This window comes from Chlorocebus sabaeus, chromosome 13 (genome assembly GCF_047675955.1).
Source record: "Chlorocebus sabaeus isolate Y175 chromosome 13, mChlSab1.0.hap1, whole genome shotgun sequence".
Classification (NCBI taxonomy): Eukaryota; Metazoa; Chordata; class Mammalia; order Primates; family Cercopithecidae; genus Chlorocebus; species Chlorocebus sabaeus.
In genome coordinates, this window is record NC_132916.1 from 18,296,528 (window position 1) to 18,310,937 (window position 14,410).

Sequence of the window (14,410 nt, forward strand, 5' to 3'; positions counted from 1 at the left end):
TACGCTTTTTCCATACATAGCTCACACAAAAAGCTCTAAAATTGAATGTATATAAGCATTTTCAAACATTATTTTTTTTCCATGTTTTTCCTGGGTTCTGAGAAACACTAGCAGAAAAAAAAACCACTTTATTTTTCACTTCTGGTTATATTCACGGGATTCTAAGAGATCATGTGATGATTTGTAATCTTCACAATTGAATCTACAATGACTGTCACATATAGTAACAGTGAGTGCTTTTAACCAAAGAATTTAATGTTGTGACATTAGCAACTACCATATTTTATTGTACTATAAATCTCTTTGCCATAAGGAAGCTGTACTCATTCATTTTTATTCTTTTAAATTGCAGCGTAGTTCTGTGAAGTATCATTGATTTTTTCTTTTTCTGTTTTGAGACAGAGTCTCACTCTTTCACCTAGACTGGAGTGCAGTGGCACAATCTCGGCCAACACTGATATTTGTTGGCTGAACTCACGATATTTCTATGAGAACATTAAGTCTTTTAAACATGAAGATATAATAGTATTATTTAGTAACTCTATATTATATGGTATTATGTAATAATTCTAGGAGATGCTCTTACTGAAAAGCTGACTTCGGAAAAATACTTGTATTTCTACATTATTCATTTAGGAGAAGGGAGTTGATCAAAATTTAAACCTCCTATGAGATTCTCTTACATGAGAAGAAGTGAGATACCAAGTACGTTTTCTTCACTGAGGTTATTACTGTGTTTACCTTTTCTAATTCAGTATTCAATATATTTACTTGACAAAATTCAAGTAACATCTAATATTTACCAGCCACATACATACTAAATCAACTTTCCAATTAAAATAGTTCAGTATGATTGAAAATAAGTATATGGGCTTAATAAATCATTTTGTCCTCAAGTTTGTATGAGAGACGTAAAAAACAATAATCAGTATCTGCCAAAACCAATGATCAGTATCTCCCAGAGTGTTAGGCACTTTAAAAGTGAGATTGCTAGTAGAATGCTAACAGTAACCTTCTAAGAAAAGCATTATCATCTGCATTTTACATGAAAGAGCCTGAAAATAATTCACCAAAGTCAAACAACTAGTGATCCTGCATTCTAGCCCAGGCTTGACGGATTCACAACTTAAATTTTCTTTCCATCATGTGATATACGTGTATGTGATAAGATTTAACAGCACTAAGATTAGATTATAGCTCTTTTCAGAGAACTAGTTAACAAAATGGCTTGGCTACTTTCTCTCTCTCTCTCTGTCTCTCTCTCTCTCTCTTTTTTTTTTTTTTTTTTTTGAGACAAAGTCTTGCTCTGTTGCTTGGGTTAGAATGTAGTGGTGCCATTATGCCTGCTCACTGCAGCCTCTATCTCCTCTCACCTCAGCCTCCTGAGTAGCCAGGACTACAGGCGTGTACCATCATGTCTGGTCACTTGTTTTTTTCCCCTAGAGATGGAGGTCTTGCCATTTTGCCAAGGCTAGTCTCAAACTCGTGGCCTCAAGTGATCCTCCTGCCTCAGCCTCCAAAAATGCTGGAGTTAAAGGCGTGAGCCATCATGTCTGGCCAAAGACCATTGATAGTCTGTTTTGAGTAAGATATTATATTTAATAAATAAACATTTCTGTTCATTCGCCTAGAAATCTGTTATCTCTATGATCAATCACTATTGATTTTGTGAACCGGCCTGTAATAAGTAAACATATTTGTGAATAAATTAATTATTATAATGGATCTAAGAATTCTAAACAATGAGACAAAACCAGAAAACAAAGGAGAAACAATTTTTGTGAGTATTACTGGATAACTGTGAAGGTAAACAGCTGGTTGTGTATATAAAATTAAAAAGTTAACCAGGCATGGTGGCACCCACCTGTGATCCCAGCGTTTTGGGAGGTCAAAACTGGAGGATCACTTGAGCCCAGGAGTTCAAGATCAGCCTGGGCAACATAGTGAGACCTCATCTCTACAAAAATCAGAAAATTAGTCAGGTGCGGTAGTGCCTGCCTGTGGTCCCAGCTACTCGGGAGGCTGAGGTAGGAAAATCATATGAGCCCAGGAATTGGAAGCTGCAGTGAGCCATGATTGCACCACTGCATTCCAGTGTGGGCAGAAGAGCAAGACCCTATCTCAAAAAAATGAAATAAAATAAAATAAAAAAGTGTCAGCAAAGTGTCTCTTTTGGCCATATGGAAATAAGTCAGCTGTATTGTTGAGAATAAAAGATCCATACATGTATGAATCTATCTCTTCATCCACCCATCTGTTCTGTATGCAACATGTGCACTTTATTTGAGGGCAGAGATAGATAATATAAAGTGCCTACCTAATGATCATAATATCTTTTCTAGGAGTTCTCTAAACGGACAGAAAATATTGCAGTCCAGGCTGAGAACCTTGTAAAGGAAGCTTCAGAGATACCACTTGGGCCCCAAAATAAGCAGCTGCTTCAACAGCAGGCCAAGTCAATCAAAGAACAAGTCAAAAAATTAGAAGACACGCTTGAAGAAGAGTATGTGATTGACAAGTCCTAAACTTTCTTCTCTGAGATAAAGTTTCATACAATCTTTCCTGTACCTTGTATTCAAAACATTCTTTTCAAATCTCAAAGTGTCTGTGTATTTCAGCATGTTTTGAGGAAACAACTCACAGTTCAAAAGAAAGTATCACTAATGCAGAAACCAACATCTCTAACAGAGCCCCAAAAACATAAAGGATGTGGGTTTTGCTTCTTAAACTGATCATGTTCATGAGAAAGCCATATCTATTCTATTCTGTGGCCTTTGTACATTGTAGAGGGAATCTTGAAAAAGAACTAATATTTAAAATAATTTTTTTACTATATTATTCTGCTGTCACCAGTTAGAGTGAAAAGGAGATACTTTGTTAGTGTAGATTCCAGGTCTAAATACGCATCACACAGACCATATGTCTCCAACCTGAAGAAGCTCCTGGAGCTTGTTTACAGTGCCTCAGTATTCAAGTTATCCTGACTTATATGCTCTTCCCAGAAATTAACTTTAAAAATCAATTTTATTTTTAAACTTTTACTGTTTGTTTATCTGAAAAGAAATAACTGCTTGGCTTATTGATATCCTGTTATATACACAATATATACAAAAAAGTTTGGAGGGGAAAAATATATGAGGATACAGCCGATATCATTCAAAATAATATGGCTAAACATTTCTATTTTTAATGTAATTTAGTGGCAAATCAAAGATACACAATAGCATATTATTATTAAGAGACAGGCCATCATTTCTAAGGTGGATTTTAAAATGTAAAATGTGTTTTTAATACTATTAATAGCTTAAAATTAACATTTTACATTTGCCTAAACTTTAAAATTTGATACATATTTTATTTAAAACAAATTATGACTTGAAATTTTGAGGACTTTATATTACATTAAATATTCTCTGTCAGGTTATGGAAAACTTAGAGTTGATTTGAAAGGAAGCTACTTCTATTAAGAATAGCCATTTTAACCTTTATTTAATTTAAAAAGTTGCGATATAGCACAGCTTGCATTACCTGTACTGCTGACAGCATTAGGCACATCCAGGGTATAAATTTGAGACTGCAATATTATTTAACTTGACAATCTATAATGCCATTGTATTTTTCTTGATGTCTTCAAGTGCCTTTTGGTAAACAGGAACATTCTTTCACTTTTTGTTTTTAACCCAAGGACTTACCAGTTCAATTATATACTGTTAGTTTCTTAGTCTTTTTCTAAACTGAAAGCCAGTCACCTAGTTATACATACATAGCTAATACAAATTAGAAATCTATAGTTGAAATTTTGTTCACTAGATTTGATACAAATAAAACCTAAGTTGTGTAAAAGTAGTTAGGGTGCTCATGTATAAGAATTTATAAACGTCTTTTGGAATCAAGACCATAAGACATTTATGAAAATGGCTGAAATCACAAAGATTATACATCCTAGGATTAGCTCTGATAATAGAAACAGTTCTTGCCCAGCAGCATGGGATTGAGATCACGAACTCTGTCTCAGTTGATAAGATGCAGTTTATAAAGGTCTTTCCATATAAAACATCACTGCAGTGTCTCTCCTTTAAGTGTAAGAAGAACATGTCTTCGGAAATAGGACTATTGAAAAGCTGTGTACACTGAAATATCCTCTGGCGTAGTTTATAAAAATAAGTCCTGGCAACATCTGGTCACATGCAGAGTTTAATTAGATTATACCTGGATTCAAACCCCTTTGAACCCAGCAATATTTTGTTCAAAGTGCAGTTTCACTCAAAGTATAGATACCGCCTCATTAAATGTTCATTCTCAGAGAAGATAGGAAAACCTGATCAACTACTGAGAACAAATGTGCCATTTTTTATTTTAGCTCGAACAGTTTCAACTTTGAAATGGTCACAAATGTCTTCATTATCTTTTCACCTAGTGATTTCAAGGAAAATATGTTGTTGTTCTCTATTAAAATACTGAGTTTTATTTACTTAATTTGGTTAATTTTAGTATTAAAACCATGGAAATGGTGAAAACCAAGTGGGATCATTTTGGCAGTAATTTTGAGACTCTGTCCGTCTGGATAACTGAGAAAGAAAAAGAGCTCAATGCCTTGGAAACTTCGTCATCTGCCATGGACATGCAAATCAGCCAAATTAAGGTGACCTGCTCACACGTTATATTTATAATCCATGTCTAGCTTTTAAGAACTACTTTCTTACATTTCATCAAATGCTGTTCGGTCCCAGGAAAAGACTTTCATTGCAATGTGAGCTATCAAAATTCAATTCACACAGATTACCAAACTAAGAGGTCTGAATTGATACTGGGCAACACTTTACAGTTGGAATTATGTATTAACATTGTCAGACTTGTGCATTCAAAGTTAACATTGTGTGAAATATCATTAAAATATTTTTATGGTTACATTAATTCTTTTCCTTGATTTTGAATTAAGCTCAATAGAATGCTCTGCCGATTCGTTATACAACATGAAATGTATTCATCCTGTACAACTCTAAAATCCCCCAATGTCTAGCTCAAGGATTAGTGGTACTTACCCGCACCAGTCACAAGGAGGGGTTTGAAAAGCATCTTTCTTAAGTGAAGCAATTCTACTCCATGGTTGTGTTTTCATGTATGACCTTGGGGCATGGACAGAGGTCCTCTGATTCCTTAGCTCTCCCAGCTCTAAAATGACCAGGTGGATAGATTATCATTGACCACTTCATTCAGACAATTCAAGAAGAAAAACGGGCTTAAAGAAATGAGCTTGGAGTGTTTATTTCTCTTTCTTTGGTACAATTTTATACCACACATTTTCAAAATTCAGCCACTTTTTCTACCTCAGCCTTTTTTTTTTTTTTTTTTTTTTTTTTGGAATGGGAAAACCCTCCTCTATTTCATTCAATTAAATATAGTGAAATAAATACCAAGGTGAGGGAACATTTCACACTGTGACTCAGAACAAGTCATTACCATGTGGAGGGTGGGAGGGTGCAATGTTGCTCAGATAAGATTACCCACTGTGCAGATCATTCTTGCTTCTCACACATCTTTAGCAATCAAGCATACGTGGAGTGTCATATACACAGTCTGCTATGTCTTCTTTGGTATACCAGGAAAAATAGATGTGAGGCCATGGAAGAATATTCATTAAATATTTTTAATTGTTCAAATAGTTTTTAAAAGTTGTTATTTAATCATTTTCACCAAATTCCAAGAAAAAAGAATAACACATTTAAATAGTTTTGTCTCAAAAATGTCCCCTTTTGAAAATTAACACACATTTTTCAGCATATTTATTCTTTCTATAACTCATTTACTATCATTTCCACCATTGCTCCAGAACTTCTGGAATATATCAACTATCTAATGTCATCTCTTTGTTATTCTCCAGAAAAAAAGATTACATATTTTCTTAAAATATGTATTCACTCGTCTATTTTTATTTTATCAGACTAGAAATACATTTCAATACATCCAATAAGGCACTTTTTAAACTATCTAAAAAGTGCAAGTGAATATGAACACCAGGGAAAAGATATTTGCTAGAAATAAGCAAAGTTACAGTGGAATACACTGTCCTGTGGAAATTGGTCTATTAGGTTCATGTTTTATTTCCAAACAGAAGACTACGTTATAGGAAATGTTTAAAATATAGTAACACTTGTAATAGGTTTTCCCTTTAAAACGATCTTAGGATTAAAAGTAATGAAGCATTTGCCTTGTTGGAAGATAAATACACTAAGCCCATTTTTGTTCATTATTACATGCCATTTCAAATGACTGATGTCTTATTCCTAACTTATAATTGATACATGATAAGAACATATGCTGGGTTCATCTTCCATCTTCTTCTCTTGGATGGATTTATTTTTACCGCAATCCAACAATATGATTGAGTGATTTGTATATATGAATTTGTTGGTGGCAAGTATTACTCTAATAACTAAGAGCTCTGTTCTTAAGTAAGTTTGTTTCACCGATGTGTTACAAGCAACTAGAACAATTATTAGTGCTTTATAGACAACCTATATTTTTAAATTTATGATTAATTTTTCTAAAAAATATAATCTTAAAAAACAGCAAAATGAAGAAAGCCTGTATTAATGCTCAAATAACATTATTTGAGATACACCACTTCATTCATTCATATGAAAAATAAAAATAAGTGATGCATATCCAACATTTAATCTTATGTAAATTATTTCTGATTGTCTCAGCTAGGCAGAAATTATTTCTGAGTATGGTGTCTCATCTAGACAGAAGTCAAAACTTTATTTTTCTCTAGGGTAATAGTATTTTCTATTTAAATTATCTGAAACTGAGACTTGGCTGAATTTTTTATGTATTTTGATTGAATAATTTGGCGCTTTTTCTCAGAGAAATAATTTTCATCTTCTTATATACAAACAAGCTTCTATGTTTGTGAGAGACACTCCACAGACACACATAAACACATGTGCACATGCACACATTTCCTTAATAGTTATCAGTATTTTTCAGGTGTTGGCTAAGATGTAAAATGTCCTTTCTTCCCCCAGTTGAAATAAATTGAAATGACAGTATGTGGGCTTTTCCCTGTCAAGTACATAGCAATGAAGTCCCTCAATCAGCCGCCTCAGCATCCCCTGGGGATTTGTTAGAAATGAAAATTCTTGAGCCCCACCTTAGACTTAGTAAGTCTGAATCCCGGAGAATAGGGACCAGATGGTCCTAATGCATTCTAGCTTTGGAAACCACTGGCATCAAGAACAGATGACAAGTTTGAAAAAGGAAAATTGCTTTTAGGTAGGTGTGCAGTTATTAAACCTTTTAGTAACATATAAAATACTCAACTACATTTTAGAAAAATAAATGAATGTCAATATTTAGCATTCTAATGGGTTACTGAAACACAATGCTTCCCCAGCTCAGTTAATTAAAACGCCTGATTTATAACATAAACAGATAATTCTCTGTACCTTCAGAGATACTGTAAGTGTCCCAGAGACATCTCCTTGCTTACTTCACTGCAAGCAAGAGTAGCTATTTCTCCTTATTCTGTATCCAGCAAGCACACCCCCAACCCCAATCGCTGTATTTTGCAGACATTTTCGGCATGTCTCATCTCCCCAAGCACATGGTGTTTGCTCATAGCTGCGCTCTAACCATCCAAGTCTTCAAATATCAGTTAAGGAAACATTCCCTCTTTGCAGATAATTGTATCATTTCAGGAAGGCAAGCTTGCTCAGCCTACATTGTCATTTTTCTTGTTTTAACTATTAGGTCACAATTCAGGAAATAGAAAGTAAGCTTAGCAGCATTGTAGGATTAGAAGAAGAAGCGCAGTCTTTTGCTCAATTTGTTACCACTGGAGAATCTGCTCGAATTAAAGCCAAGTTGACACAAATAAGAAGATACTGGGAAGAGCTTCGAGAGCACGCACAGTGTCTGGAAGGAACAATCCTGGGACATTTATCTCAGCAGCAAAAGTTTGAAGAGAACCTTAGAAAGGTAAGAATTGGTTCACCTATACTTAAGTTTACATATTTCACATTGTATTTGTGGTAAATGCAATAAATACTTTACAAATAGTGGAATAAGCAAAAGACATACTTTGTCAATCATCTACCAAGGTGTCAATGATGAGTAAATTTATGATTATTTATATGGCACCTTTTTTAGTGGCATGTGAGAATGTTACACATTGTGTTCAGTTAGTCATTAAGACAGTTATTTTCCTTTCAAATAAGGAGGCACATTGATTTTAGATGTTTAAAGAATGCATGTATTTTACAATTACATTAAAAGTTATCCATAAAAGGTAGATATGCCATTTTCTCAGTAACATTTTTTTGCCTGGCTATGTGTTTTTCCCACTGTTATTTTTATATTGCACCCATGTTTTAGATCCAGCAATCTGTGTCTGAATTTGAAGATAAACTTGCTGTTCCAATTAAAATATGTTCTTCAGCTACAGAAACATACAAAGTTCTTCAAGAACATATGGTAAGAGTATGCTTCAACATTTCTACTATTTACCAACTTAAAATTTGACAATTCCCACTTGAAAAGAAAATACAGTAAACTTTTTAAGAGAATTGAAATTGGAAAAATGTTTATATGAGTTGAGTAAGTATATAGATTTAACGTATTCACTCTATATAATACAAGACAGGTGAGGATGTGAATAAATTTTCATTAAAGATGCATATTAAAGGAGTATTCACTTCAAATATATTTCTCTCTTTTAATTAGAATGAGTAACATTTTTAGAGCTTAGCTTTAATAAACCCTGTTACCTCTTGCCAGCATTATAAAAAAGTATGTGTGCAAGGAAAAAATATATATGTATAGCTGTCTTCAGATTTTAACCCACTGTACTCAGATGTTTAAGGGATATATCCTCACTGACCAGTTTCCAACAAATGGCTTTTCTCATCATTGTGAATCTACTGCGAGGCAACAAACAGATGGCTCTCGCAGAATTTAGGGGGAAGAACAAAAGGGGAGAATTATGCACAAAGAAATACTACCATATGTTAATTAATAAGCAAAAATATGAATATGATTCCTATTGCACGTTCATGTGTGCAAACATTTGTAAAGGTGTACGTAATAGAAAACAAACCATTGACAAAGGCACTTCTGGAAGGGGGAGTGAGATTTCCATTGTTTAAATATTTATAATGCGAATACACTTCTGTGTTACTTATTTGTAATTTCTTTACACAAAAAATGAGGAAAAGTAGGAGAGTTCAGTGTGATGAAATTATTTTTATAGACCACTAAGTTAATAATGGAGGACCGAAGAGGCTAATATTCTATTTTTCCGATATTTAGATTTCCTAAAGCAAGTTGTTTTTCTGTGTCTTGATTTTCTAATCTGTAAAATGAAGGTAATGAAAAAACATACCTCTTAGGGTTCTCAGGAAGATGGAATGAGTCAATGCATGGGAAGCAGGTAATGCAGGGCCTGCCACGTTTTGAGGCACTGTGTAGCTATTATTATTATTATTATTACTATTGAGATAGCAGCTTCTTCAGCCATAACTTTTTATATGTATTTTTTGTAGCGATTATAGCATGTTACATGTGGGTTTCATGAGTTAAGAATAGTTTTTAAATACATATCTAGCATAAAGTCACTAATAATCTTCACAAGTTATCTAAATTGTTAAGGGAAAGTTGAAAGTTTTCAGATAAATAGCAGCGCATTCTTGTTTGGAGAAGTGTCTCCATTTTTATTTTTGATTTCTGTATTTATGAAGTCACTTTCTCCTCATTTTCACTATGTCTTGCTGCAAATAATGGGCACAGACCTTTTAAAAATATATTTAACTTTTATGTGTTTTGGGGAGTGCACATGTGATAATTTAATACATTCATATAATTTGTAAAAGTAAAATCAGTGGAATTGGGATCTTCATCACCTAAAATATTTGTGTTTTATTTATGCAAGAAACAGTCAAACTATTTTCTAGCTATAGTCCCCTACTAATGTATTGAACACTAAGTCTTATTTCTTCTATCAACTGTATATTTGTACCCATTCCTAGTACCATTCTTGTCTATTATGACTGAGAGAAAACATTTTGCAATGATGGGTGTCAAAGAAAGATGCAGGCCTTGTTGGCTCTTTTGCTTTAATTGTATTCTTCTCACACTCTTCTTAGGATCTCTGCCAGGCCCTGGAGTCACTGAGCAGCCTGATCACCACCTTCTCAGCCAGTGCCAGGAAGGTTGTGAACAGAGACTCCTGTGTTCAGGAGGCTGCGGCTCTACAGCACCAATATGAGGACACCCTACGGAGGGCGAAGGAGAGACAGACTGCGCTGGAGAATCTGCTGGCCCACTGGCAGAGGTGAGCAGCATTTTTCCTTGAGTTGCTGCCACTATTAGATAGGAAATTCTAGATTAGCAGTTCTATATGTGATGGGGAATAATTATCCCACATGCAAAACACATGAACTTGTGGGTCTACTGTAGGAAACTCTTGATCTTTGTTATAAGGCAAAGATTCCCGAGAGTGGAGAGGATGTATATGGATCTTTACATATTATCCAATATAAACGTGAATGCAGGGACTCACATGAAAATGAACGGAGTGATTTTTGTGCTGACACATCTAAGACTGAGATAACTGAGACTGTATTTACTATGGTTTGTGTTGGACCCTCCAACTTCAGAAAGGTTTAATCTCCTAGTATGACAATTTTCAATGAATTTGTTTCTGTTCTCTGCTTCCTTTAGGCTAGAGAAAGAACTATCATCCTTTTTGACCTGGTTAGAGCGGGGTGAAGCTATAGCCAGTTCTCCAGAAATGGATATTTCTGCAGACAGAGTCAAAGTGGAAGGTGAACTTCAATTAATACAGGCAAGTTCAAGGAAGTATGAGGAAGGACAAATAAAATGCTTTTTGTTACAGTTACATTATTTAAAAAAATAAAATAATGAAATAAATAAACGTGTATCTCCCTTCTTGCTTTTGTTTTGTGATTCCTGAAGCATCATTTGACATCAGGGTGTTCCAAAAAGAAGAAGCAACCATGACCTGAAAGGGAGAGAAACTGACAATGAGAACTTTGTGATGATCAATTTCCGTGATGTGTTAGAAATTCCTGTAATGTAATGTCTGGCATCTGAATAACATGATTTGGCAAAGGAGTTGAGGAAAGGTTGGGTAGGAACATAGATGAAAGAGGTTGGCTATCAGTTCACAATTTCTGAGGCTGGAAATAGGTATAATCTCTCTACTCTTGTAATTATATGAATTTTGGGCAATAAAGGGTGTTCTTTTAAAGAAATAAGTAATAGAACGTAGAAAGAAGTTGCGGTAATGATTATTCTCATGGAAGACAGAAAAAAATGAATGAGCACAAATGTAGGTAATAAGCACAATGACAAAGTTTATTTCATACTTGAGGAAGTCGATTATTTAAACTAAAAGAAAGAAAATCTTTGAGTATAATTGAAGCTAAAGGCAATGTTACTGATTTCTAGAGATTAATAACTTGCCTCAAAGGATGCTGTCTATGCTGGAAAAGTCAACAGTCAAAATTGCTTCTCAAAAGAGATTTATTTTATTACAGATTTATACTCCAAACTCCTCCCATCAACTATTATAAGACGTTTAGGAGGAAGCTACACTCTTTTGCCTTTTGTAATTGCATCTCTGAAAACTCTGTCACCAGTGTCTGTAACATCAGAATCTGTTGCCCCACCTTTAAATGTTCTCCTTCCTTGACTTGGGGGGTACTCCATTCTTCTGATTCTTCTGCCTGTCTGGTTTATTAAACACTGATGTCTGCACTCATCTTCCACAAAGTCCCTTCTCAGAAACCTGTAATGACTGTTTCCTGCCCTGAGCATAAAAGGCAATCCTGATCTACAATCTGGTTCCTGTCTTCTTTCAAACACACACGGGGTGTTCCCAGAGGGGATATCACAGGTCTTTTCCTTATAAATGAGGAGATTGACACAAGTCTAAGTGGGCATGTAAAACTGTTGCTGCACATCTCCACGTGGAAACTGAGTGCCATATGACTGAGAGGACTGCAGACTCTGTTACTCCTGCATCCTGACATTGCATCAAGTAAGGTGGCCTTGCCTCGTGGGCTGGACCTGACTTGTGCATTCCCACCTCCTGGCTCTGCATCCTGTGCTGTTTCTTTGCTTTGTACCCAGCGTAAGTTGCAGTTCTGCTTTATGATCTTACTTGTCATCCATAGCCTGTGTACTCCTTCCTGTAATCCCTTTAGCCATCTTGCTTGTATCACATATGTGGCCTCACTAGGAAGGGAAGGAGAGCATTTTGACAAGCATCTACTTACTGTCTGCTGTGCCATACCTATCATTTTGCTTAACATCTTTTTTATTATTATTACCTATCTATTGGAATGTTTATATTTTATCTCTTGTTAGGTAGGAGCCACAACTTTTATGCACCTCACAGCACCTAAGAGATTCATTACCTGATTATGTTTTAAAATGAAGGAGTTCTGTTGCTTAAAAGTAAAATGAAGAGCCCCTAAGTTCTCCAGTTTGGCCTAATCTAGTCTTCTGAATAGAGAGGGAGAATATGTCCCAGGCTAGAATTGCATCTCTCTTATTGTTAGCCATGCACTGAGTCTCTCCAGCAATAATTTTTCTTTGATTCTCTTTGCCTACTCAGTCTCTTAGTCGTGAAAGAAATTCTACAGCTTCTAGATTTGCCTAACTTATAACTCAGACTCCAGAAAACTTATTCAGGTTTTAGTGGCATTGTATTACTTGATTTAGAAATGAATCCACTTCACCTTTAATGGAATGGAACCAAATTCCATTAAAGGTGAAGTGGATGAACCAAATTCCATTAACGGTTAAGTGGATCCGTTTCTAAATCAAGTAATAAAAACTCTCTTCAGCCTGGCCCCGATGACTTACATTTCGCAAGAATGCAAATCCTTTGGACAACAGTCCCCTGTGTCACATGGTCCTTACTTTTCAGTCCTGTTGGGATGAGATCTGTAATGTCTTGTATTTTTCAGGCACTGCAAAATGAAGTTGTATCCCAGGCCTCATTCTATAGCAAACTTTTGCAATTGAAGGAATCATTGTTCTCAATAGCCTCCAAAGATGATGTGAAAATGGTTAAACTACATTTGGAGCAGTTGGATGAGAGATGGAGAGATTTACCACAGATAATTGACAAAAGGTTGGTTCTAAAAGATAAATCTTCTAATATTGTTCATTTTTTAAATGATGAGCATATAAATTAAGAAAGCATAGTTTTGTTTACTTTTATTTAACTCAACTACTCAGCTGATAACTACAGAAGGGAAGAAAACTTTTATTTTGAAAATCAAGGTCCACGAAACTTAGCATTTCTGATGAATTCCAATTCACAATTTAGTCTAAAATAAGGGCAAGTGATTAAATCAGTTGAAATAGATTAAAGAGAGTAGGATTGCTAATGCTATATTATTTATTGCTTAAGCTGTTTTGTATAGGAAGAAAATGGTACCTAAAATTTTATCTCACATAACATTTCTCAACCAGAGGCACTTTATACACATGCTAGTCCATTTCATTTTAATATAGATATTTTGGAGACAGCAAGGGAAATTATTGATAAATGGAGGAAAAAAATGGATTAAATCTTAATTAACTAGGTGATGAACAACTGGCATCTATCCCTTTCCAATATACTAGAAAACAAATTTTCTCTTTAAGTTGATGTTGATCACCTGTGTCATCTTAGGCATTTAACCTTTCTGCCCATTTAAAAAATTCATTCATTCAGCAAATATTTCCTGAGTTTCCACAATGAGTAGCATACTCTTCTATGTGCTGAGAATAGCAACGATAAAGAGTTTCATCCTTTGCTTTCATGGAGCTTATATTTATTCTATTATTTATTTATTCCTGTATTCAATCAATCAACAAATATATATCAGGTGCCTGCTGCGTACAAGGTACCATATCAGACACCAAAAGCCATAAAAATAAATAAAACCTAACCCCAAATAATTTACTGATTAGTGTGGGAATAATGAGGGGTGAACACAAAATATTATAGGAATAAAAAAAGGGACATTTGAATGGGCTCAGAAATTTACAGAAAGATTTGATGCCACCTCTTGAAAGGTGAGCAATTATCTGTAAAACAAAGCAGTATCTGCCCTCTGCCTATCCCTTAGAAGGAAAGTGAAGGACTTTTAAAGTGATACCAATGTATGAAGGCATTGAAAATATAATGCATGCATATAAGGATAATGTGTAGAAGATTTTGTAAATATTAAAATGTGAAAACTGATTTAAAAGTTGAACTTTGGATACAAACCATTTTCATAAATACTAGTTTTGATTAAGGTATTATTTTTAATACGTTTGGATTCTGATCTCCAATCGCCTACTATTTATTAACTAATTCATTTATTACACACACATTGATTGGTCCCTG

The 14,410-nt window shown here is 34.7% G+C and overlaps 1 protein-coding gene across 15 annotated transcripts in view; it reads left to right on the forward strand.

Annotated features, from left to right (window-relative positions):
* The window catches only part of SYNE1 (spectrin repeat containing nuclear envelope protein 1), a 527,413-nt gene that overhangs the window by 205,574 nt on the left and 307,429 nt on the right, over positions 1-14,410 (forward strand). For all 15 annotated transcript variants that reach the window (XM_008007617.3, XM_073022337.1, XM_073022331.1 and 12 more), the window contains 7 exons: positions 2,343-2,503; positions 4,492-4,642; positions 7,753-7,980; positions 8,377-8,475; positions 10,143-10,330; positions 10,720-10,843; positions 12,996-13,162. In XM_008007617.3, the coding sequence (XP_008005808.3) occupies positions 2,343-2,503; positions 4,492-4,642; positions 7,753-7,980; positions 8,377-8,475; positions 10,143-10,330; positions 10,720-10,843; positions 12,996-13,162 (1,118 nt within the window). The remainder of the gene's footprint in view (positions 1-2,342; positions 2,504-4,491; positions 4,643-7,752; positions 7,981-8,376; positions 8,476-10,142; positions 10,331-10,719; positions 10,844-12,995; positions 13,163-14,410) is intronic.